Below are 24,743 nucleotides of genomic sequence, written 5' to 3' on the forward strand. Positions count from 1 at the left end.
TGGTTGTTATAAATGTTCTGACTTTATGTGAAGTTAATATTAACAGATTAAGTTGTCAACACAAGAAAATTTGAAATAGGTTTAAGTTTTTTTTTCTCCTTTTTTTTTATACGACTTATTTTTTTGTGTGTGCTGTCTGATGACAACATTTTGGTGATAGACACAAGTTCAAAGCTAATGTTTGTCTTAAAAGGACAGCAAAAAATCTGAATAAACAGGACTAGAGATTTGAATGGTGTTATTTTTATCATGCCTTTTCCCCATTTTTCATTAATTACGTCTGTCAGTAGAGGAAAAGCTTTATATTGATAAATATCTTGTTAACTTCATTGATATATTATTAAAAAAAAACCCAGATGTTTCATTTCAGATAATTAATGAACTGATCTTCTTTTTGGCACATTACTTAATCATAATCAATAATTACTGTGTGACACGGCAGAAATGATAGTAGCTTTGAAGACAAATCAGTATTAATTTGATACTTTAACAAGCTGAAGAGATTTTCATTATGGAGTTCTATGCCTCAATAACTTTTTGTAACAGTCAGTAGCATTTTTAAATTTCTATTAAGATTTTTTCTTATTAGGAAAGAAAGCAAGTGAAAATTTATATAAAAAAAAACATATAGACCATCATGTGAATTGTAATTCAAACAACAAGACAAATTTCAAATATAAACATTTAGTTCAGAATTTTAATTTATACACATGTATTACTCTATGGGTTTTACAGAAAAATCTGCAAGTGGAGAACAAAACTATTGATAATTAAAATCATCTAAAAAGTGTGCCTTTCTAAAAAAATTATAGACAGTGTCAAGTAAAATCTCTGTTTCCAATGATTTCTCACTCAAAACAATACAGTTGAATCACTTCAAAACAAGGGATTTTTTTAATCAAATTCATGTTTTTATAGTTTTACAATTGTTCAGTTCACAGATTTTGTTCAGTCACTGATTTAGTATTATACGTGAATTTTCTTTTCACATCTTTCATATTTTTCACGTTTTTATTTTATTGAAAATTATCATTACTTGATTGATCAATTTATTAGTCCCCTACCGACGAAGTTGAAGGGGACTTTAGGTTTGCACTCTGTCCATCTGTGAGTCCGGCAAAACAGTTTTCCACACTTTTTTTCTTTGTTCTTGAAGATATTGATTTGATATTTGGTATATAGTTTTGCCATGACAAGTTATAGATCAAGTTCGAATTTTGTTCTGGTTTGATGATTTAGTCCAGAGTTATGGACCATAACTCTGGACCATATCTAATGTAAGAGTACTATGATAAACCATATTTCTGTACAAAGGGAGATAACTCATTTTTTAAAAGACATTTTTTGGTAAATTATTTGAAGAATTTTTTGGCAGGTTTGTTTGTTATTTTGTATAAACTAATTTTCTGAATGCTATATAATAAAAAAAATTATGAAGTGAAATCCTTTAATTAGATAATAATCTATTTTTATTAATGTATATATTACATTACATTGTGTAGATAAAAAATGTTGACATTTTATAGATAAGTTGCAAATCTATAGTAGTTTGTGACAAATAAAATAAAAAATATTTGGAACTATTAATTATATTTGATTATAGTTTGAAAATAGATATACACTGTATTACATCATATCTAATTTTAGAGAACTATTAATCATATCTAATGTTTTTTTCATCATGCTTATAAGATATTGATTGATAATTGGTATATAGTTTTATCATGACAAGTTATACAGATCAAGTTCGAAATTTTGTTTCGGTCTGATAATTTTGTGCAGAGTTATGGTCCTTGGACTTGAAAAATTCACTCATTTAATCAGTTTTCCACACTGTTTTTAGTCATGCTTGACGATATTGACTTGATATTTTCTTTTTGTTTACACCATGACAAGTTATAGAACAAGTTAGCTTTTTGTTCCAGTATAATGAATTTTTACCCGGTAGGGGACTATGTATTGCCATGCAATACTCTCAGAATGCTTGTTTTTTATGCACTATGTTAAAAGTTCATAATTTATCATTAAAACTTCCATCTTAAATTTGTGAAGTTTTTTTATTTGCTTAATGTATGTTATTACTAGATTATATGATCTCTTGATGCAAATAAATTTCTTTTAGATTTAATTTTAATTTCAAAGTTATTAATTAGTTTCAGTATTGAGTATATTTACAAGTTTTAATTCAGTATCACTGAGATAAAATAATCATTTAAAAGATGTTAAGTTACGACCAACATTTACTGTTACAACTTGTTATTAGGCATATGATTTTTTTAATCACTGACATTATTTTATGGTATTTCAAAAGGGCCTCAAAACTTTGTGGGAAAAGTAACATTCAGTGAAAGTGGCTCAGTCTTCATGATTGTATATCAAGGCTGAATTGTATAAAGCCCTGATGTCTTATTGATTTTTACAAAAAAGAAATGGGTGTTAAAAAAAGACAGCTTATGATTCCCTCACCCCATTTGATCATATTTAAACTAATATTTTATTCATTTGCTGTAGATAGATAAAATAGCACATTCCTATTATTTTCACATCATTGTATAAGTCATGGTAATTAGATGCTTTGTGCACAAATATTCTGTTAAATATCCCTCCCTGCGTCACTACACATTGAAATTCACTGCATGTTACTATTCACCTTTGAGACCTTTTGATTGGTTAAAATCACTGACCAATCAGCACTTACCCTTTGCATTTGTTGTTGTGTTTGCAGGCCCGCTTTTGTCACCATTAGGCGTGGCCTCTGTAAACAGTCACGGTGCTTTGGATTGGGATGACGATAAAATTCCCACATCAGATGGTATTGGTGTTATTGGCAAGGGTAGGTTGACAATCTGGAGTCTTTGTTCATCCAGTTTTGCTTTATAGTAGATTAGCCATATTTCCTGCATAGTCCAAAGCATCTTTGTAGTTTTCTCATCTTTTATAAATTCAAATCTAAAGGATTTTTTTTTATATATACAGCTCACTTGGCTATATGGTAATACTACCATCACTTGGTGTCTGCTGTCCATTAATATGAAACAAATTTTCTCCTGGAACCACTAAGCCTGTTGTAATCAAACCACAATCATGCAAATATCTTGTTCTCAAATTGTTTTTAAATTGATTCAACAACCAGTCAGTATACCCTTAAACATAAGTATCAACTTTACAAACATCCAGAGTAGGAAATATTATTTGGCAGATTTTTTTTTAATATTTTTTAGTGTAAGATTTGCATTAGACCCTTTTTTGAGCTATGGTAATATTGTCTTACTTTTTGCTGTTTATAACTAATATTTAAGAAATTCTTACAATCAACAAATCTGGTAGCATTAATTGGTTCTCCTTATTGTGTAAAGTAGCAATGTTTTAAATAACATAAATTATTTCATTTTTATACAACCGCAAAAAAAATTTTGTGGTCGTATATTGGTATGACGTTGGCGTCATCGTCGTCGTCCGAAGACACATTAGTTTTCGCACTCTAACTTTAGTTTAAGTGAATGGATCTCAATGAAATTTTACCATAAGGTTCAATACCACAAAAGGAAGGTGGGGATTGATTTTGGGGGTTATGGTACCAACAGTTAAGGAAAGAGGGGCCAAAAATAAGCATTTTTGTAACTTCCAGACATAACTTGTGTGTAAGTGTATGGATCTCTCTGACATTGTACCACAAGGTTCCATATCACAAAGGGAATGCTGGGATTGATTTTGGGGGTAATTGCCTCCAAATTTAAGGAATTAGGAGCCAAAAAGGGGCAAAAAACATGCATTTTTCTAGTTTCATGACAATAACTTGTGTGTAAGTCTATGGATCTCTCTGACATTGTATCACAAGGTTCCATATCACAAAGGGAATGCTGGGATTGATTTTGGGGGTAATTGCCTCCAATTTTAGGAATTAGGGGCCAAAAAGGGGCAAAAAACAAGCATTTTTCTAGTTTCATGACAATAACTTGTGTGTAAGTGTATGGATCTTTATGAAATTGTACTACAAGGTTCCATATCACAAAGGGAAAGCTGGAATTGAGTTTGGGGGTAATTGCCCAAAAAGTTTAGGAATAAGGGGCCAAAAATAAGCATTTTTCTAGTTTCCAGACAATAACTTGTGTTCAAGTGTATGGATCTCTCTGAAATTGTACTGCAAGGTACCATAGCACAAAGGGAAGGCTGGGATTGATTTTGGGGGTAATTCCCTCAAAATTTTAGTAATTAGGGGCCATAAAAGGGCAAAAAAATAAGCATTTTTTCTAGTTTCAGGACAATAACTTGTTTGTAAGTGTATGGATCTTTATGAAATTGTACTGCAAGGTTCCATATCACAAAGGGAAAGCTGGGTTTGAGTTTGGGGGTAATTGCCCAAATTGTTTAGGAATTTGGGGCCAAAAAACAAGCATTTTTCTAGTTTCCAGACAATAACTTGTGTTCAAGTGTATGGATCTCTCTGAAATTGTACTGCAAGGTACCATACCACAAAGGAAAGGCTGGGATTGAGTTTGGGGGTGATGAATCATAAGGGGGTTCAAAAAATTTGGGGGGGGGGATTTTTTTCTTCCTTTTTTTTCTTTAAAATTTTCCATTTTAAATTGGTTATTTCTGATTTATATATAAAAGCAAATAATAATGATATGGTTTAAATAGGTAAATTAAAATATTTTTAAGTTCTTAGACCACATTCATTCTGTGTGAGAAACCTATGCTGTGTCAAATATTTAATTACAATCCAAATTCAGTGCTGTATCAAGCTTGAATGTTGTGTCCATACTTGCCCCAACTGTTCAGGGTTCGACCTCTGCGGTCGTATCAAGCTGCGCCCCAGCGGAGCATTTTATTACATGAAAAAATACCTAGTTATGATTTGATAAGGGTTCAGAGGGAGATATTTAAACAAGGATTTGGAGGTTCTCACCCTATGCCATTATTATAGTATTCAAATAGAATATAGGGGTAAACTATCAAAATGTACTTATGTACTGTAAACAAATTAATGATTTGCTAGAAGAAAGATAATGTGAATGTAAATTATTGCGACATAGTTATATATGGATCTTCTCTAATATAAATACACAAACAAAATTGGAAAAGTGATAAGAAAAATATCCACAGGGGACGGTTTACTTAATGACCCTATCTGTTTTCGGTGGACAACTTTCTTATCTATTACTCAGCTTCTGTATTAAGGAATGATTTGATATTGATAATGGTCTGGAACTATATAATGTTAAAGTGTACTGTGTTTTGGTTTTTTTCATAAGGATTTTACTGCATTTAACTTTGACTTGTTTCTATCTCAGCCATATTTCTTCATGCATAGTATTGACCACATGGGAAATTACTTAAAATGCTTTTCCTATAAATTATCCAAAAGATATTTCAATGTGGGCAGTTCTTACTCTGTCTCTTATTAATATTCTCCTTTATTTAAGGTTTCTTTAGTGAAATACAATTGTTCATATCTGGAATTCAAAATTGCTCAAGAACAACAAAATGCATGCATGTGCATTTTAACATTTAAGTACATATAATTCTGTCAACTTTTACCCTAAATGTGAGCATGTAATTATCTGTAAACTCTTGATCTGTTAAATAGGTAGAGACAACATTTAATTTAATTATATTCTATAAGCAAACTTTGAAGTTAAAACCTTTTATTTCCTCACAGTAGTTGTAGAAATTATATAGTGTACTTTAGCATAGAAATAATGATTTGCTATTTATATTTGCATATGTGTGGTTACGAAGTGTTTGAAGCTGTATGATGCATTATACCATGCCATTCTTTGAAGAAATATAATCTCCTGAAATATGACCTAATAATACTAACAAAAACATAATTTTGAATACAAGTATTGACATTTCAGTAGAAGAGGCTTACTGTTAATTCATGTATTTGCTTGGATACCACTTTTCAGGTTTTAAGAATATATTTAATGTTGAAATTTTATAATTTGCTCTTATTTATGCGATTCCCATAAAATGCATGAAAATGAGAAGTCGCATACTTATTTTGGATGCATAGTAATTGTAGTCTTACTGAACTTTGAATGCTTCCTTCATCAATAACACCTGCATCGATAACAAGCAAATACAATATCTACTATTAACTTACATTTTTTTGTCAGTTTATTTTGATCACAGTGTGATATAGAAAAATGGTTATAAAAGAATGTCAAGCATGGGTGAAATGTTTATAACTTAATGTACACACAATTCAATATATTTCATGGTTCAAACCATTGTCATCTTCCACTACAACAGAACTGTGTTATGATACTAATGTGAACTATAAAAGTACATTGGGTGACTGCATTTACCTTGAGTGAATATCAGCAGAAAATATACTTTGTTTACTGTAATGTTGACTGAATCATATGCATTTTATAAACACATGATGAATGAAATGTGTTTATATAAAATCAATAAAGACTCCTAATAAAAGTAGAATCCTGTTCCGTTGTTAATAGGAAACAATATTTTTGTTTTTATTTGAAATTTTCTTGTCTCATTTTCACATTATTGGTTTGACAATGGCAATTTGATACCAGCATGAACACAAAATTGCTTTTATTTGTGATCAGGGGGAGTGCATGCACCTGCACTTAATTGTTTACAGTTGTGTCATCAATTTGCATTATTACGTAAGAAATGTCATTTATTGAGTTACCATTTATATTGTGCCATTCTGAACTGTTCACAACATGTAATGGCTTTTTTGCTGTCTAACCCAATTGCTTTGATATGGCACCATAAAAACTATTTATACAATTTTTCAAAGAAAATTAAATGTGGTTGGGACACCCTCTTATTCACATCATTAAGACTAAAAAGGAAATGCAATTCTTTCATCACACCAAATTTAATAGGTAAATAAAATGGAATGGATTTCACGCTAATTGGAATTTAATGGAGATTCAAATACCTCATTGAGAAAAAAAGTCATTAACAAGTCAGTCAGGCAGAAACATATTGTGATATCATCAATAAAAAGCATCTAAAACATCTAAAACATCTTTGGTCAATATGGAAATGACATTTAAAATTATTTTAATGTGAAGTAACTGTTCATTATTGTGAAGAAACCAACAAGATTTGATATTCATAATACATTTAAATCAAGGAAAATGGCCTTAAATTGTTGATTTAACAGTGATTTAACTTATTTTCCATCATGAAGGAAAGATGTTTACAAGGTAAATACTTATTTATAAAAGTTGCTGATGGTAATTTTCTTATGGAATCCTCTACAACAAATAAATCTCTAATGAGTTTATATTGGTTTGCTTTTTTATGGTAATTTTTTTTCTGTTGACATTAAAAATATAAAACTGAGCATTTGACATGAATAAAAGAATTGCGGGTAAATATCAATGAGACAGCAACCCAACAACAAAAAGGTAATATTTGAAATTCATCATACAATCTTCAACAATAGACACATGTCCACACATGGATGTCTAGCTTTAAATTCAGATGGAATCTTAGGTATTTTAACTCAACCTTTTCTTTTATGGTGCCATTTCAAGAATTTATAAAGAAAATTCAAATGGCATACTTATGATTTTTCAAGTAATATACACAATCCTTAATTAATTTTTCCTTCATAATTAAGCATTAATATTTAATTCCTTTCATCTTTTTAGGAATGTTTGATTCTAGTAATGGATTTGAGCATTCATCAACTGGAAATAACCAGTCTAAGGACAATGATAAAAAACCACAGCGATCAGACCGTAAAGACTTCACCAGTGGTGTTGTGGGTGTCAGTGTCAACAACCGCACAGGATCTAATGATGAACTCTTCAATGATTACGCTGAAGAAGAAGATGTAAGAAATTTAATAAAGAAAAAAAAAATAAGAATACAATCATTTACCTTCAGGCATACCAACCAAAAATCCAAACACTAATAGAGTGATTGTATATACTGTAAACCAACTCATTTTTGTGAGTGATTTATTTACACACGTAGGACAATAACAAGAATATCAATTGTGACAAATATGTCAAACTTACATCTTCTCTTATACAAAAATATGTTGCTTTAAAATCAGCTAGAAAGGGCTAAGCACAAAAAAATTGACTTGGTTTACTGGATTCAGTTGACAAATTATCATGATTTCAGAGCTGTTCTGGGTAACTCACCAAATTCAAGTTTACTTTGTTTATTTAACTCTTGATAACTTTCATTACTTCTTTGGGAAATGCTGTAGTTCAAAAATTAGATCTGTTAATTAACAATCCAATTAGGTTATATAACTCAAGTAGGCCATGACTAAGTCTTAGTTATAAATCTCAAGTTGGCCATGACCAAGTATTTGGAAATAAAGTATGCACTTAACATCCTGTAAAGCTTGTTATATAAGTCCAAAGCTATATTAAAAAAAATTTTCTGGTCCTATTATAAATTGATCTTTATAATTGGATAGGTATTGCATTTTGTTTTACTTTTTTATTATAAAAGTTTTACATACACTTTCATTTCTCTAGTTAAATAAATCCATGAGCAAAGCTATGAGAGAAAGATTGGAAAAAGCACAGAAAAAGAAAGAAGAAGAAGCAGAACAACAGAGAATTGAAAGAGAAAAGAAAAAACAAGAACATGATGAAAAATTGCGGAAAGAACGAGAGAGGCAGCAAGAGAAACTACGTCGATTAAATACAAATGAGAGCATAGGTATTGAGTGTAAGTCTTCAACTGCACAGCATTATTTTTACCTATCACTCTTTACTCAATACTAATCGCTTTCTTAACTTGTAATACAGAAAACTTTTTATAGTTATATAGCTTTCACGATAAAGATGAGTATTTTTTTATTTTTTTAACAAATTCAGATGTATTAATTTTTTTCATTGTTTATTAAAATTACACCTTTTAAAGGTCATATTTGGTACATGCTTAAGAACTTGAAGGTACATATTTATTAAGCAATGGATAAAATGTTAAAAAAAATTGTAAAAATTTTGAATATTATCTTGGGATTTGATACATAGATTAACTCGTGGCATAGATTCATACTGGTAACCCTTTGGGTGATTATAGTTAAAATAAGTCATGTGAACTTAGGAATAAAGAAAATTTAAAAAAATGATGCGATTAGATTTACAAAAAAAAATTTCCTTGTTGTTGGTATGGTATTACATTTGATGTTCTCAGAATTTCTTCAGAAAACCTATGTATTATCAAGGTCATTACATCACAAAATGTAATAAGTTTGTATTATCAAGAGGATAAGTCATGATATTACAAAATGCTGTTGTTTGACTTTAATAGTCCAAACTTGTCATTATAAGTTTTTTTCATCCTTCATGCAATTATGACCTCTCCCTGAGATCAAATATGTCTAGACATTAATTTTTTAGCACACCTTTTGTATCTAGGCTACTGAAACAATATTGATGGTTTATAAATTTGCCATGAGATTAATCTGATAGCTTTGTTTCTGTGTCTCGCATCAACTGTTACAAGTTAATTACTACGTATTTAGTGAAAGATTTATAAGGTGCTGATCAAATTAAAGCAGCTAATGTCATCTAACCAAAATATAAAGAATGGAAGTCAGAAGCTTTTGGAATTTCATTTGATATATTTAAATCAGTAAAGGATTTATCTTTGATTGGTTCAGTAGACATAGTACCTGACAATCAAAATGGGAGCAACAGCTGGTAATTAAAAATGTTATTTTCTTCACAATCCTATAAATTTAATCATTGACGGTGATTGTGCATGTTTGGATTCAATCTGTATTGAATGTTGTTTATGTCTAATTATAAACTGCAATAAAACAGTAGATAACTACATTTTATTTGTTTACATCCTGTTTTTAGCAGAATTTTTAACTGAATTGCTTGAAAAGGTGAAAAATAAGAAATAAAATATTCATTTAAAATGAGGACTTGGTATTTCATTGTGTTTATAGTATTATAGAGTTATTTAGTTAAAAGTATACGGCTTATGACTTCTTTATGTTAAAACAAGTTAGTATACTATTTGAATTTAATTATATCTCTGGACTTTATTTGATTTTTTCTTTTACAGCAATATCGATATCTAACCCTCCAGGACCACCTAACCAACCAGGACCACCTACACCCAAAACCAGAGCTTCTCCTTCATTGTCCCCAAGGAAATCTATAAAGAAAACGTAAGTTGACATTTAAATGTTTTGCTCTGTAAAATCAGGTTCAGCTCGCAACTTTCCCATGTAAATTGCTTGTATCAAGTTTAAATATGACAGTTATGTCTTGCCAGTGACCTTGGACTTTCATTTTTTTGTTGCACTTGCAAAATTTTGTTGTGTAAGTGAGACACAGCAATCCTACATTCTGTCAGTTGTAAGGTACAGTCTAGGGTTAATGTTTATCAGACATCAATAACTTTTTCAAACTGGCATAGAATTTTATGAAACTTTGGCAGAAGCTATTTATTTACAATTAAGATATAAAATCTGATTCAAAAGTTTAAAAATATGTTTTTAATTTTTTTCTGTATTTTTTAGTTGTCATTGTTTATCCTTCATGAAATGTTTAGAAACTTAGAAATAGAATCTGAAAGAAGAAAAAAAACAGCAATCCCAGTTGACACACAGGGTCCATGGAACCCTTTATAAATTTTTATAACAGCTTTGGGGCTTAGTTCTTTTTTTCTTTCCATCTCTTATTAATTCAAAGTTGGTAAAGTCACAAAGGACTATGGCGCCATATTCAAACTTCAGTGATAATGATAGGTATGTGAATTGTGATTGAAAATAAATGTCAATTCATATTAATTGGTCAATCTTTCATTATAGAAATTAAACTCAATTCATTTCAAAGAACAGTTTTGTATATTAGGCATGAAAAGTAATATGGGACTAGAACGTGGATGAAATGGGTTATATACTGAAATACTTACATATTTTTTAATATGATGGATGAGAAAATTGATGTAAATTTATAAATTATAACCTTGTGAAATTTTTCTTTTAGTTCTAGTCAAACATCAGAAACTTCCAAATCAATGTTAGAATCTGATAACCCAGATGATTGGCAGCCTTATCGTGATCCCGACCATGCATTACGTGATGCCATGAACAGTCTTTCAAATGAAGAATGGTAAGTCCTCTTTCTATCTTGGGAAGTTCAAATACAATAGTCTTCAGATTGAGCTAATAATCCTCAATTTGTATATAATGCAAGTGTAGATTGAAGTGAGTGCTGAATATTCCTGTTAGTAGAATAATTTTTATACGACCGCAAACAAATTTTGCGGTCGTATATTGGTATGACGGCGACGTCGTCGTCCAAAGACACATTGGTTTTCGCATTCTAACTTTAGTTTAAGTGAATGGATCTCTATGAAATTTTACCATAAGGTTCATTACCACAAAAGGAAGGTTGGGATTGATTTTGGGGGTTATGGTACCAACAGTTAAGGAAATAGGGGCAAAAAATAAGCATTTTTGTAACTTCCAGACATAACTTGTGTGTTAGTGTATGGATCTCTCTGACATTGTACCACAAGGTTCCATATCACAAAGGGAATGCTGGGATTGATTTTGGGGGTAATTGCCTCAAAATTTTAGGAATTAGGGGCAAAAAACAAGCATTTTTCTAGTTTCATGACAATAACTTGTGTGTAAGTGTATGGATCTTTCTGAAATTGTACTACAAGGTTCCATATCACAAAGGGAAAGCTGGAATTGAGTTTGGGGGTAATTGCCCAAAACGTTTAGGAAAAAGGGGCAAAAAATAAGCATTTTTCTAGTTTCCAGACAATAACTTGTGTTCAAGTGAATGGATCTCTCTGAAATTGTACTGCAAGGTTCCATACCACAAAGGGAAGTCTGGGATTGATTTTGGGGATAATTGCCTCAAAATTTTAGGAATTAGGGGCCAAAAAGGGGCAAAAAACAAGCATTTTTCTAGTTTCAGGACAATAACTTGTGTGTAAGTGTATGGATCTTTATGAAATTGTACTACAAAGTTCCATATCACAAAAGGAAAACTGGGTTTGAGTTTGGGGGAAATTGCCCAAAACGTTTAGGAATTTGGGGCCAAAAAGGGGCCTAAGAACAAGCATTTTTCTAGTTTCCAGACAATAACTTGTGTTCAAGTGTATGGATCTCTCTGAAATTGTACTGCAAGGTACCATACCACAAAGGGAAGGCTGGGATTGAGTTTTGGGGTGATGAATCATAAGGGGGTTCAAAAAATTTGGGGGAGGGATTTTTTTTCCCTTTTTTTCCTTTTTTTTTCTTTAAAATTTTCCATTTTAAATTGGTTATTTCTGATTTATATATAAAAGCAAATAATAATGATATGGTTTGAATAGGTAAATTAAAATATTTTTAAGTTCTTAGACCACATTCATTCTGTGTCAGAAACCTATGCTGTGTCAAATATTTAATCACAATCCAAATTCAGTGCTGTATCAAGCTTGAATGTTGTGTCCATACTTGCCCCAACTGTTCAGGGTTCGACCTCTGTGGTCGTATCAAGCTGCTCCCAGCGGAGCATTTTATTAAAATTATATTTGCACCAAATGTTTTCTGAAGCACAATAATTTCTAGTTATTTTTTAAATGGGTACCGAACACATAAGGGAGTTAACTCTTTGAAAATCAGATGACCGTTGTATTGGCATGATATTAGAAAGAAAAAATCAAGCTTCTCAATGATCAAAATTAGTGTTTGTCAAAGTGTTATATATCCAATGTAATTATTCCTGTAAATTGTATGGTTCAAATTTCTTGTAATTTTGATATCTTTGTCAACAGGTCAAAGTTTTTAACAAAGTTAACATTTTGTCAAAATTTTATGAACGTTGAACATGCCATATCTACTTTAGTCAAAGTGTTGGGTACCCCCTTAAGTGAGTAGGAATATAAACACCAAATACCATTTGTCTTTCCGTTGTCTTTGAAAATGTGTGATGACCAGGGCTTCCAAAACAGTTATATTGTACAGACAAGCCCGAGAAATTATATTCTGGTCCTTTGCCAGTTTTTGTCTCGCCTTGACAGAGTCAAAAAGCGAGACATAGGTATGCTGTTTCTGGCGTCGGCGGCATTGTCAACAATGTATTAGTTTGCGATTAGGTCTAGTTTATGGTGAACCACAAGTGGTAGGTCAATGATATTTTGTATGCAGTTGTATAAGCATTGGCACATCTCATTTCCATGGAGATTATTTGGCCCTGCCCCCTCAGTCATTGTCTATTGACTTTGAAACTTTTGCTTAGTTTACATGTATTGGTTTGTGATTAGGTCAGTTTATGGGGAATCACTAGTGGTAGGTCAATGATATTTGGTATGCAGTTGTATAAACATTGTCATATCTCATTTCCATGGAGATTATTTGGCTCTGCCCCCTTAGTCATGGTCTATTGACTTTGAAAATTTTGCTTAGTTTACATGTATTAGTTTGTGATTAGGTCAGTTCAAGGGGAACCATTAGTGATAGGCCAATGTTAATTGGTATTCAGTTGTATAAGCATTAGCACATCTCTTTTCCATGGGGAATATTTGGCCCCACCCCCTCAGTCATGGTCTATTGACTTTGAAACATTTGCTTAGTTTATATGTATTAGTTTGTGATTAGATCAGTTTAAGATGAACTGCTTATATTAAGTCAATGATATTTGGTATGCAAATTTATTGGCATATGCAAGTCTTTTTTCCATGGAGATTATAAAGCCCCACCCCCTCTTCATGGTTCATTGACTTTGAAACTTTTACATAGTTTACAAGTTAATGTTTGTGTTTAGGTTTGTTTTAAGGGAACACTTTAATAAGTCAATGGTATTTGGTGTTCAGTTGTATAAACATTGGCACATCTCATTTCCATGGAGATTGTTCAGCCATGTACCTTCAGTCATGGTTCATCGACTTTGAATATTTGCATAACTTACATGTTAAAGTATTGCTATTTTAATTTCAACGTTTGCATTATCAAAATTACAAAAAGGCGAGACATATCTCTGTAATAACAGTTTATATAGAAATTTTATTATAATATTGTTTATCACTGATCTCAGCCAGTTCACCCATCAACAGATATGTTTTGAATGGTAAAATACCATGGCTAAGAAAAAGATGACATGGAACCAGCTGGGAAAATGTCAGCTAAATTATTAATGAACACAACCATATGAAGCCATTCAGAACAATTAAGACTTAAGATGATGAAGATTTATGAAAGTATTGGGTATTTAAAAAAAAAAAAATGAAACTTTTAACTTTTAGGGAAGTTAAATGTAGTGGATTAAACAGTATTCGACGCCTAGCATTGTTTCACCCAGATACAGTCACCTCCCAATTACATAATATATTGGTAGCAACATTAAAAGAGGTATGTAATTATTCCAGTATGTATTTGTTGATGAATTGAAATGATCCTCTAAGTTCTAGATAAATATTTCCCAAAAGGTAAAAGAGAAATGTAAATTTTAATCAGATTACACTATTTTAATTAAAAGATCAATTGATTAACCTCAACTGGCTCAAAAATTTGTGGTCAGGGGCAAATTGTTAAATATTGAATATGTTCCAAAGCTTTGATTGAAGAGAAATTTTCTTACTTTGTATTCATGTAAGGTTACCTTTATCAATTTATGTTTAAGGTGAAGAATTTGCGGTCACAAGTATCTAGATTAGCCATTATCAGTATAGGAGACATGTTTACACATCTCCATAAGAAAATGGATGCAGTGAGTATTATATTGATCAAACTTTATTTATGGTATTGCATAAGCATCAATTGTGGTTTAATTGACTTAAGAATTGCAAAGTTGTTAAATTTAATTCTCAACAGTTGCAGGCTGCCTATAAAGAAATAGCTTAACTTCTTTTTGCTGTTCTGTATATCATTTCCGAGTTGAAACAATTCATAAACCTTATTGGTTGGAAATGTTGTATATAACTGAAGCTTAGTGTGATAATGAGGTAAATATCTTTCTCTGATTCAGGATATTGATATAACTGCAAAAGCATTACTTGCAAAGAGTGGTGAAAGTAATGGGTTTATTCGTGAGGATGTTGATAAAGTCCTAGCTGCTATGGTAAACTATATCACTCCACAACGCTCTCTTCTAGCCCTTATCTCAGGTGGTGCTACGTAAGTATAGAAGTAATATTCAAATACACAAATTACAATTTATAGAAAGTAATAGCAGGCTCTAAATGCTAAAATAATTATGAGTATTAAAAAGAAGTAAAACAAAAAAAGTTTTCAAATTACATGACAGATAGAGAAAAATCACTTGTGGCATGTAATCTACCTTATTTTGAAATCACATGTCAAGCAGTCTGTTTACTAAATGATCTTTTTATTTTCTGATAATAATGAATTCAGTCATGTTCAGCCAAATCTTTATTTTCCTTTGAAGTTTGCAGACAAGATGTTTGTTATGACTTTATATTTATCTTTATTCTTTTACTTATTTCAGTCATAAAAATGTCGCTGTGCGGCAAACAACTTCTAATTATGTTGTTGGAGTTGTGGAGAAAATGGGTCCTGGGAAAGTATTAAGTGGTGTCAAAGATATCACAGATCGCATTTTACCAACTGCAGCCCACTTCTGTCTGGACAGCTCACCAAAAACTAGGTAAGGAAATTCATACAATGTAATTTTTGAACTCTTATTTATTACTTTTCTTAGCAATATGTTTTATATTCAAGGTAATTTCCTCACATTTTTGTCCCCCGCGTAACATGTTGGGTGGGACATTGAAATACCGGGTGTCCAGTCTTGTTAGCGCTCTCATGAGTACAATTCTTGCCAGATTTTTATGAAACTTATATCATAGGTTTACATCAGCAATCAAATATTTTAAACGAGTTATGCCCCTTGGAAATATAAATTATAATGGAAATCACATTGCATTTGCTCTGAAGCCTTCATTTCTCTTAAGATAAAAATAAAAAGTTTTAAAGAATAAAAAAAAAGTGCTTTCTTTAGTTATTGTACTTGTACCTTTGATAGATAAAATATGTGCAATGCGGGGGACATTGAAACTCTGTTCTTTTATTACACTGCAGACGGTTGGTTACCTTGTGAACTCAGCATGTTAGTCTAGTACAAATCAGGATTGATATTTCTATCTCATGTAAAAAGTTTTTTCTGTTACAAATCACAATGTATTGTTTTGTGTGTATACATGTCATGGTGCCCATCAAGGGCTCTTAATTGGAATGATAAATATTCTTATTCTTATTTTTTTCTCATTAACATGTACTTATGCTAGGTTAAGCAGTCAAAATAATTTTTAGAACACTGTATATTCTTTCCTATCAATTTGAAAATTTTAAGCTCTACCAAGGGTTAAAACTACTTTATACTAAAATGAATAGTTGTTTTTATAGTTGAGATATATTTTGAAATTTCTTTGCTAAATGAGTCATATTTTTGTTTCAGGTTTAATGGACGAAGAATCTTAGCTACTTTGATGTCTCATCCTGACTTTAATAAAATGTTAGAAAAACACTTGCCAGCAAATACTCTTAGAAATATCAAAGAAATTGTAGATATCATAAAAATTAAGGTAAGTTATGTAATGTATTGAGGTTTCATTTTAACATGATATGATTAGACTGTCTGTTTTAAGTTCCTCCAGTCCGTTAATTTAACAATTAAAGCCAGCATAACAGTCAACTGTTGTCACTTGATATATTGACGGATATATACAAATTTTTGAGATTGTTTAGTGTTGAATGGACTTTTTTCATAAAAAGATGTATTCAAAGTTTAAATGACACACTTTGAAATCATTATTAGATAAATATAATTGAATTTTATATATTATTATTTTTCTTATAGGGCTTAGGAGAAATACCAAGTGAATCATCTTCAGCCAGAGGTCTACGGTCAGGTCCCAGTAGTAGAGCTGGCTCTACTTTACGAGGTGGATCTGCTGGCAGGTATGTACCAGCTGGTATAGAGAAAGTCTGTACCATGATTAAAGTTTTAATCTACAGCATAGCAAGAATGATTATAGTTAGGCAAATCAAAATAATTTTTGTTTTGCATTTGCATGGCAACATTTTCTGTATGTTGATAAATGTGATAAGGAGGGGGGAACTTTTTCATCACTTGTTGAAACTCGTTAGTTTCAATTCATAAATGGGTGTTGTGTTATTTCAATAAAAAAAAATATGCTTACCTTTAAACAAGTTGAAAATTTTAATATGATTCTAGGACACTTCATAAGGTTCAAATAAGCAAATATCACCAAAAAAAAACAAAATTCGTTTGTCTTCAACAAAAACCATGTGTAAATTTGCAATCAAATTTGGTGCCAGTGTGCAGAAATCCCATATTTATAGATATTGCATATGAATACATAATAGTAAAATGATGCTGTAACTTTGGAAAATACTGTTAATATTTGAAGACTTTATTAGCTAAAAGAATACATGAGTAGAAGTCTGAAACACCAAATCTTAATCCATAAAAAATTCTTTCATGCATTTATACATCTTAAAGCAGATTCATCCACATTTTTCAAATGATACATGAAAAAAAAGAAATTTATACTGAAGCATTACAATTTTATATTATCAGTAAATGCTTATAATATCAATTAAGCAAAAGATTAAAATGATTCAAGAATTTGAAAATGAATAGGGTGCCCTCTATTTTGTCCCCAACAAAAAAGAAAAATATGTGGCAAACGGTAACATCATCTTGTAATCAACATTTTCTTGCATTTCTTGCTTTCAGTTCTGCATAATACTCTTCCTGTATTGCAATTTGAAACTGAGAGTTAAGGAAATGTCAGAATATCCAGTAACGTAAGCTCTATTGGATCTAGTGTGTCTAGAGATTGTGTCAGTATTCACCCTCTTTTACTTTAATTGTATAAACTTTTTTATGATAGATTGCTTATGGCTTATTTTTATTTTACAGTGAAAATGTTAATAATTCATCCCCAAAGAAGTATGTAAGAACAGATGAAGGTACACAAGATGAAATAAAGCGAATGACTAATATGATTTCATCTAATGACTGGCGAGAAAGGCTCCAGGGTATTACACAACTTCTGGAATTTTGTGAATCCCATGCACAGGTTGTCGCTGTTAATGCTACTAAGGTAAAGGAAATTTTTTGTAGATGGTAAATAATTTATGTTCTTGTTTCCACTAATATTATTAGTTATCATAAGTTTCATTATCTGAAGAAGAAAAAAAGATTTGAGGATTAATCTCAAATAAAGATAACAATTGATTAAGTACATTTGTACAAAATATAACAACAGAGAAAACAATTCTTTGATTTTCTTAACTATCGAAAAGAATGTAAGAAGACAATTTATTATTTTTCATATAAATTCCATTTTATTTTGTTAATCTTAAAGGCATTCAGAATAACAGAAGTACAAGTAAAATAAGAAGAATGTTTTGTTTGAGATGGGCTTTTACTTTTTTCCAGATTTTTGACAAATTTTTACCTCGACTGCAAGACCCTAACAGTAAAGTTAACTTGTTTGCTTTACAAGTCTTTCAACAGATAATACCATTACTGTCTGACTCTTTAGCTGTTGTATTAAATATGGCAGTAGGCAATGTGGCCCCTAACTTATCATCAAAGAATAAAGAGATCTATACTACTGCAATGGACATTATCAGTGCCCTTATGCAGAATATTGGTGAGTGTTAATTAACTGAATTTTGTGAAATACATTTAATAGGTTTTCAGCATTTGTTATATTAGATAAAACTACTTAAATTCTTAAGGCCAATATTCTGAAGTTGGAAAATTAGCACAAATAATTGTATCATGGGTATTTTCATTTTCAGTCAATTTACAGGGTCATGTTAGCCAAAAATGTACATTTCTTCTTTAGAAAAATCAGAGACAGAGCATTACTATAGAAAAATCAGAGACAGAGCATTACTATATCAACTATTGTGTTTGTTAGTGTATTCGTTCAAATGTCTGAACAAATATGTAAATTTTTATTATAGATGGTGGATTGTTGTTACAACCTTTGTCAAACCAAGCACAGTCAGCAAGTGCAAGAAGTAAACCTGATTTAGTAGTCAAAGTAGCAGGTAAGATTTTTAGTCACAAGCTTGTCACAACTGTAGCCCTAAAAAGACAGTAGAAAGACAAATATGTCATGCAATATAAGTTTTAAGAAAAACTAGAATCAATGAAGTTTTTTTACATGCTAAGAATTAATTATCTTTCATAATTTGAAGTTCAATTTCTTGAGACATATAAAGGCAACAGTAGTATACCGCTGTTCGAAATTCATAAATCGATTGATAAAAAAAAACAAATCCGGGTTACAAACTAAAACTGAGGGAAACACATTAAATATAAGAGGAGAACTACGACACAACAGAAACACAACATTAAAATGTAACACACACAGAAACGAACTATAATATAACAATGGCCATTTTCCTGACTTGGTACAGGACATTTTAAGAAGAAAATGGTGGGTTGAACCTGGTTTTTTGGCTAGCCAAACCTCGCACTTTTATGGCAATGTTAAATATAACACTAAAATGACACCATTACATAACAGGAATGCAGTACAAATAAACGCAAGAACATTCGGGACAGAGAATTACGCAAATAAACAATACAATAATGTACATTTCGACAACGAAACAACAGAAACACAAAGTGAACAAAACACAAGCGACAATGCAACAGATACAGAAACAAACTATACGATAACAATTGCCATTTTCCTGACTTGGTACAGGACATTTTTTAGAAAAAAATAGTTGGTTGAACCTGGTTTTGTATCTAGCCAAACCTCCCGCTTTTATGGCAATGTTAAATATAACATTAAAATGACAACATTACATGACAGGACTACAATATAGATGTTTTCATTTATTTTTGTAGAATTGGTCAGATCTGTGTATTCTAGGAAACAGAAACAAGTGGTGCTACATGTGTTGCCACTATTGTGGCATTTACTTGGAGCCACCAACAGTAGTGGGGCTGTACAAGGGGGAAGTTCTAGTATTCGGACAGCCACACATGCATTAGTTCATGCTTTATATTCTGAAATGGGGCAAGCGCTTATGGAAAAGGCTCAAGCAGATGCTAGTGTCACACCTAGACACTTAGATTTGTTGAATGAATTGTTGGAGAGGTGAAATTGATCTGTGATAACCTTGTTTGACCTCTTATAAAGGTCATTTGTTGTTAATGGCAGCAAAGCCATGTTTATGTTGTATGCACTGGGTAGAAACGGGTCAATTTAGTCCCTTCAATTTTGGGTACTGAGAATTGTTAGAGATTTAAAATGAAGTAGATTCAAGAAATCAGGTAAAGGAAATCTTATAGGAAAAAAGTAAATCAAAAATCAAAATATTTGTGGGCACTCTCCCTTTCGAAAAGTAAGTGTGTGATAATATAACATTTTGTATGCTTCAATTTTAAATATTTTTTTACATCATATTTAAAAAAAAATGCTTTTTATTACTCTATAACTAAATTAGATAATTTCCATATATTTGTGATAATTCTCTTTATGAAATTCCATGCAACATCAAATTAACCCTTAGGAATTAAATTCTTTTTCCCCAAGTAATTGTAAGTTTGAAATCTACGGTTTGTTAGATAAGATGTTAGACTGAAATTGACTGGATTTTACTGAGTGCACATTATTTATTTATTAGAATGAATATGACAGAGAATTGGCTTGCTGTGAAAAAGAATACATAGAGAGAATGTGTTTCGTATACATGTCAAGTGCTAAATAACTATGTGATAATTATGGTATAATTGTTAGTCCAGCATTGCTGGTGTTATGTACAGTGTTAGAGTGTACACGTACTTAAATTAAGTTTCAACTTACAACCTTACTCCATTCATTTTTTAATGCAAAATATATGTTGGAATTTTTATTTTAGATTTTACAATGTCCACCGATGTAAAAAGTATTAGTATTATTAGGGCATTTGTAGACATTTTTCTTACTGTGATAGAAACATCTTGTTGGTTTACAATGTACTAAATTTGTACACATAGTTATTACTTTTCTAATAATAAAATATATTAGGTATTTTCATGAAACTTGATACAGATTTTGATTATGAATTAAGTGAATATATACAATTATTAAAAAAAAAGTAGATATAATATTTTCAGTATATAAGAAAAACAGAATTGACGGCTTGAGAACATGTCCATAATGATTATCATTGTATACTCATCATCATTGTATACTCATCATCATTATTAGAATTATTGAAGGATATTTAGTTGTATTTTGTAAAAGAAGAACATGCACTTCATGTATATTGGAAATGCTGTTTTCATGTTTGCATTTATATATTTTTTGAGGAATTTCTCACCATCATAATAAACAAAGTACAAAAGTACAAAATAATGCAGTATTTAACTTCAGCTAATTAATGGTTTTAAATTACTTGATTTCTTATGAGACTGTAGATTTTTATCTATCATATCTTAATTTTTTGTATCAGAGGACATAGTTGATGTATATAATGAAAACCAAACTAATTATATATTTATATTCAGCTTCCAGATCATTAACTATATACTATATATTTGGCCAAGACTTAGTGAGAGATTGTCTCACTGTAAGTAAAGTAGCATACAACATCTTATTTTGTAGTATCTCTGCTAGTCACAGCTTTGGAAAAATTAAAAATTTGAAAATATTTTATCTGTGGTAAGCTTGTGTTTTGATTTCAAACCTGCTAAACAATATATGAGATTGATATTTTTAGCCCTATCAGTTATAGAAGTACTTTTTGATATATGTCTAATAACAATTTCAGTTTTTGCATTTGAAAAGTAGAGCCATTTACTATTCACAATATTTATTTATTAGTTGAAAAGGAAGTTAAAATCCAGTTTGCAAGTCAAAAGTTATTAATTTTCAAAAAGATTCATTTTTTTTAAATGACCCTTAACCATGATAAAATAAAGGACCAATAAACTCCTCTAAGTTGTTTCAGGTATACAATAGTTTCAGGTTTAGATAATACATAGTAGTTTCAGGATATTTACATTAAATATAATCCAGATTAGTTAAGTAGGACTTTCTTAGTCAAGTATAAAGCAGATCAAACATTTGCATAAAGATGCCATTGTATTTTAGCATAATTTTCATCAGATTTTTTGTTAACCAAACGGTTGTAATTTGATTAAAGTGCTTTTTGATATGAGTTGTAGCAAATATTTTTGCAAGCTCGTACATTGTTTAATTTACATTACATTTTAGTTTGTAAAGTTTGAAGTATTTAATGATCATTTTGCTAAAACAGATGTTTTTTATTCACATAAATTATTTATTATTACAGATTTTATCATCTATTCCGTCCATATTTTACTTGTTATTGTTTTTTTATGTACAGTATTTTTAGTACAAGTCTTGTTAGGTTATTGAGAATGTAAATAAATAAGTGTGTCATTGTAAATAATATTTGTATTTATCATTGGTAAGTGGAAAAATCTTCTTTTCAGTCTTGTTAGCATCTTTAACTCTACAGGAATCTCTCACTTAATAATCTGAACTTGTATATCTGTTATGAAATTGTAGGATTCTATCGCTTGATTTTTGTTTTCCAATAATATGTGACAGTTTGAATAATAAAATGTTGTCACAAGAATGGAATATCCATTTAAGTTGGAAAATTTTCATGGATATCCCAAAAAACCTTAGTCCAGCAAAAATAATGATCAATTCCACAACTGCATCATATTATTTAGTTTGCTTTTATATTTAATTAATGGAATTCAAAGAACATAATATGGGCATAGAATTATCAGAGACACATTATTAAACCAGCACTGATCAATCTCCTGACAAATATTGCTCAACAAGTAAAAGATGATCTACATCAAAACCAACTTCAATAAAAAAAAATCAAGAATTTTTCCTGTAGTAAGTTGTTATTATATAAAACTGAATGTGATTGGGACTGTGGAGAAATAGGTCCATAGAGTTGGAACAAGTTAAAGTAGAGCTACATTCTTATTTTTATTCATAAAGGATTAAAGAAAATCTGCACAAAAAATTGCCCATATTGTGTTGAACTGATTTAACTCTTTCTAGCAGTCTATTGGGGAAAAGCACCAGTAGCAAATCTTGACAAGGGAACCATAATCTATTAATATTCATGATGAATTATTTCTGACCAATTTGTATTTGATTGTAATTTTATGTTGTTCAAAACCAGATGTACTGGTAATGTAAACCTGATGATAGTACTGTTTTATCTATTTTTGTAAGTCATTTGAGAATTTTCACTTTGTTGTTACTCCTGACAGTTTTCCATAAAGGCGAGTCATTAAAAACTTAAAATAGTATACAGAGTGCCTTCAGTGAAGTGATTAAAATTTTACAAGTTACTATAATTGTATGATGAAAAAGAGACACCTTAGGAAGTTTAATCCGTCCATGTATTTCAGGTTTAATTTAATGGTGAGTTCATAAAGTTAAAATTAAGATCATTTATAAACAGAAAACAGTTGTGCTGGGTTGATCTTTTACATGAAGAGGAAATTATGACCAAAATAAACATGTTATGCTGTCATGATCTTTCCACAAAAGAGAAAATAATGACCTTATAAAAACTGAATTTAATGTATTTGTTTCATGTCACACAGACCTAATTGGTCATTCTGCAACAGTTTATTGTGTAATTATGATAAATAAGGGTTCTATTTTAGTTTCATTCTTGTTATTTTTTTGAGAACACAACTTTTAATATGTTTTATTTTTTTTTAAATTAAAAATGGTTTCTATGTTTTCAGTTAAAACTTTAAAAAAATGCAGCAGTTTGCTGATAGTATGGATAATATTTCAACAAAAAATTGCCTTCATGTAAGAGAAATTTCATCAATTCCTGTTATGGGAAAATATCTGAAATAATTTACCAATCTTAAATTACTTATTTAATTCTAAATGATCCTTATACCTGTGACAAATGAAAAATTGAAATTGCAGATAACTGGAAGCTAAGATGTACATGTACCAATAATTTTCATCCGTGAGTACATGACCTCATGTCTCTCATATAGAGTCAAGAAAATTTGTTTCTGTTTATTTTAAAATTATATCTTTTTATTTTTTTATCCTTCTCTTTTAATTTTGTTTGGGTCCATGTTTTCTTTGATCAAGGAATGATATCTGGTTTTTGTTTTGATCTTTTTCTGAACTGTTTTATTTTCTAGATTTGTAGACTTTTGTTTAATACTAGTATCACATACTGTAAGGAGTTAACACTGTGTAGATGTATTATTTGTGCTTGCTCAAACCAGTTATTCCATCCCATAGTCATTTTGGGCTGTCTTTGCAATGATTATAATAAATATGTCTAGAAAAAATTGTTGCATTATTATTTGTCACTGTTTAAAAGTGAATAAATGTTAACTATTCATGTAAAGTTTACTACATGTAGTTGCATTCATATACCGAGGATTTTTCAGTTTACAAATGTGGAAAGTTTATTGTAGATTGACCATAAACTCTGTTGTTAGTAGTAACTTAATTGATCTCAAGTAGGCAGTAAATGAATGAAATAAACAAGTTTAGTTAGTTAGTCCTATAGTTAAGCCTTAAGGCAAGAGTAAGTAACAGTCAAGCCTCATCTTCATTGCATGTATGTTTAGGTAGATAAGTTTTATGTATGTTTTATTCTTTTGGGACTGTACATTTTATGGGTTTATTTGTCTTTTTTTGTGCAAACAGCAGTCCTATCTATACTTTTAAGTTTGCAATGGTTGTTTTTGTGAAATACAGTATTTGTCTGTCATTATGATGAATCA

The 24,743-nt window shown here is 30.4% G+C and overlaps 1 protein-coding gene across 18 annotated transcripts in view; it reads left to right on the forward strand.

Annotated features, from left to right (window-relative positions):
- The window catches only part of LOC127732612 (TOG array regulator of axonemal microtubules protein 1-like), an 86,202-nt gene extending 61,685 nt beyond the window's left edge, over positions 1 to 24,517 (forward strand). For 16 of the 18 annotated variants that reach the window (XM_052241665.1, XM_052241667.1, XM_052241668.1 and 13 more), the window contains 15 exons: positions 2,726 to 2,833; positions 7,641 to 7,825; positions 8,487 to 8,682; positions 10,036 to 10,141; positions 10,965 to 11,090; positions 14,221 to 14,326; positions 14,598 to 14,684; positions 14,943 to 15,091; positions 15,423 to 15,581; positions 16,392 to 16,518; positions 16,794 to 16,894; positions 17,883 to 18,066; positions 18,405 to 18,621; positions 18,941 to 19,027; positions 19,839 to 24,517. In XM_052241665.1, coding sequence (XP_052097625.1) covers positions 2,726 to 2,833; positions 7,641 to 7,825; positions 8,487 to 8,682; positions 10,036 to 10,141; positions 10,965 to 11,090; positions 14,221 to 14,326; positions 14,598 to 14,684; positions 14,943 to 15,091; positions 15,423 to 15,581; positions 16,392 to 16,518; positions 16,794 to 16,894; positions 17,883 to 18,066; positions 18,405 to 18,621; positions 18,941 to 19,027; positions 19,839 to 20,095 — 2,195 coding nt within the window. In that variant the 3' untranslated portion in view covers positions 20,096 to 24,517. The remainder of the gene's footprint in view (positions 1 to 2,725; positions 2,834 to 7,640; positions 7,826 to 8,486; positions 8,683 to 10,035; positions 10,142 to 10,964; positions 11,091 to 14,220; positions 14,327 to 14,597; positions 14,685 to 14,942; positions 15,092 to 15,422; positions 15,582 to 16,391; positions 16,519 to 16,793; positions 16,895 to 17,882; positions 18,067 to 18,404; positions 18,622 to 18,940; positions 19,028 to 19,838) is intronic. The other 2 variants (XM_052241666.1, XM_052241672.1) reach the window with 2 other exon arrangements.
- The last annotated feature ends 226 nt before the right edge of the window (positions 24,518 to 24,743 follow it).

Source organism: Mytilus californianus, unplaced genomic scaffold, assembly GCF_021869535.1.
Source record: "Mytilus californianus isolate M0D057914Y unplaced genomic scaffold, xbMytCali1.0.p SCAF_26, whole genome shotgun sequence".
NCBI lineage: Eukaryota > Metazoa > Mollusca > Bivalvia > Mytilida > Mytilidae > Mytilus > Mytilus californianus.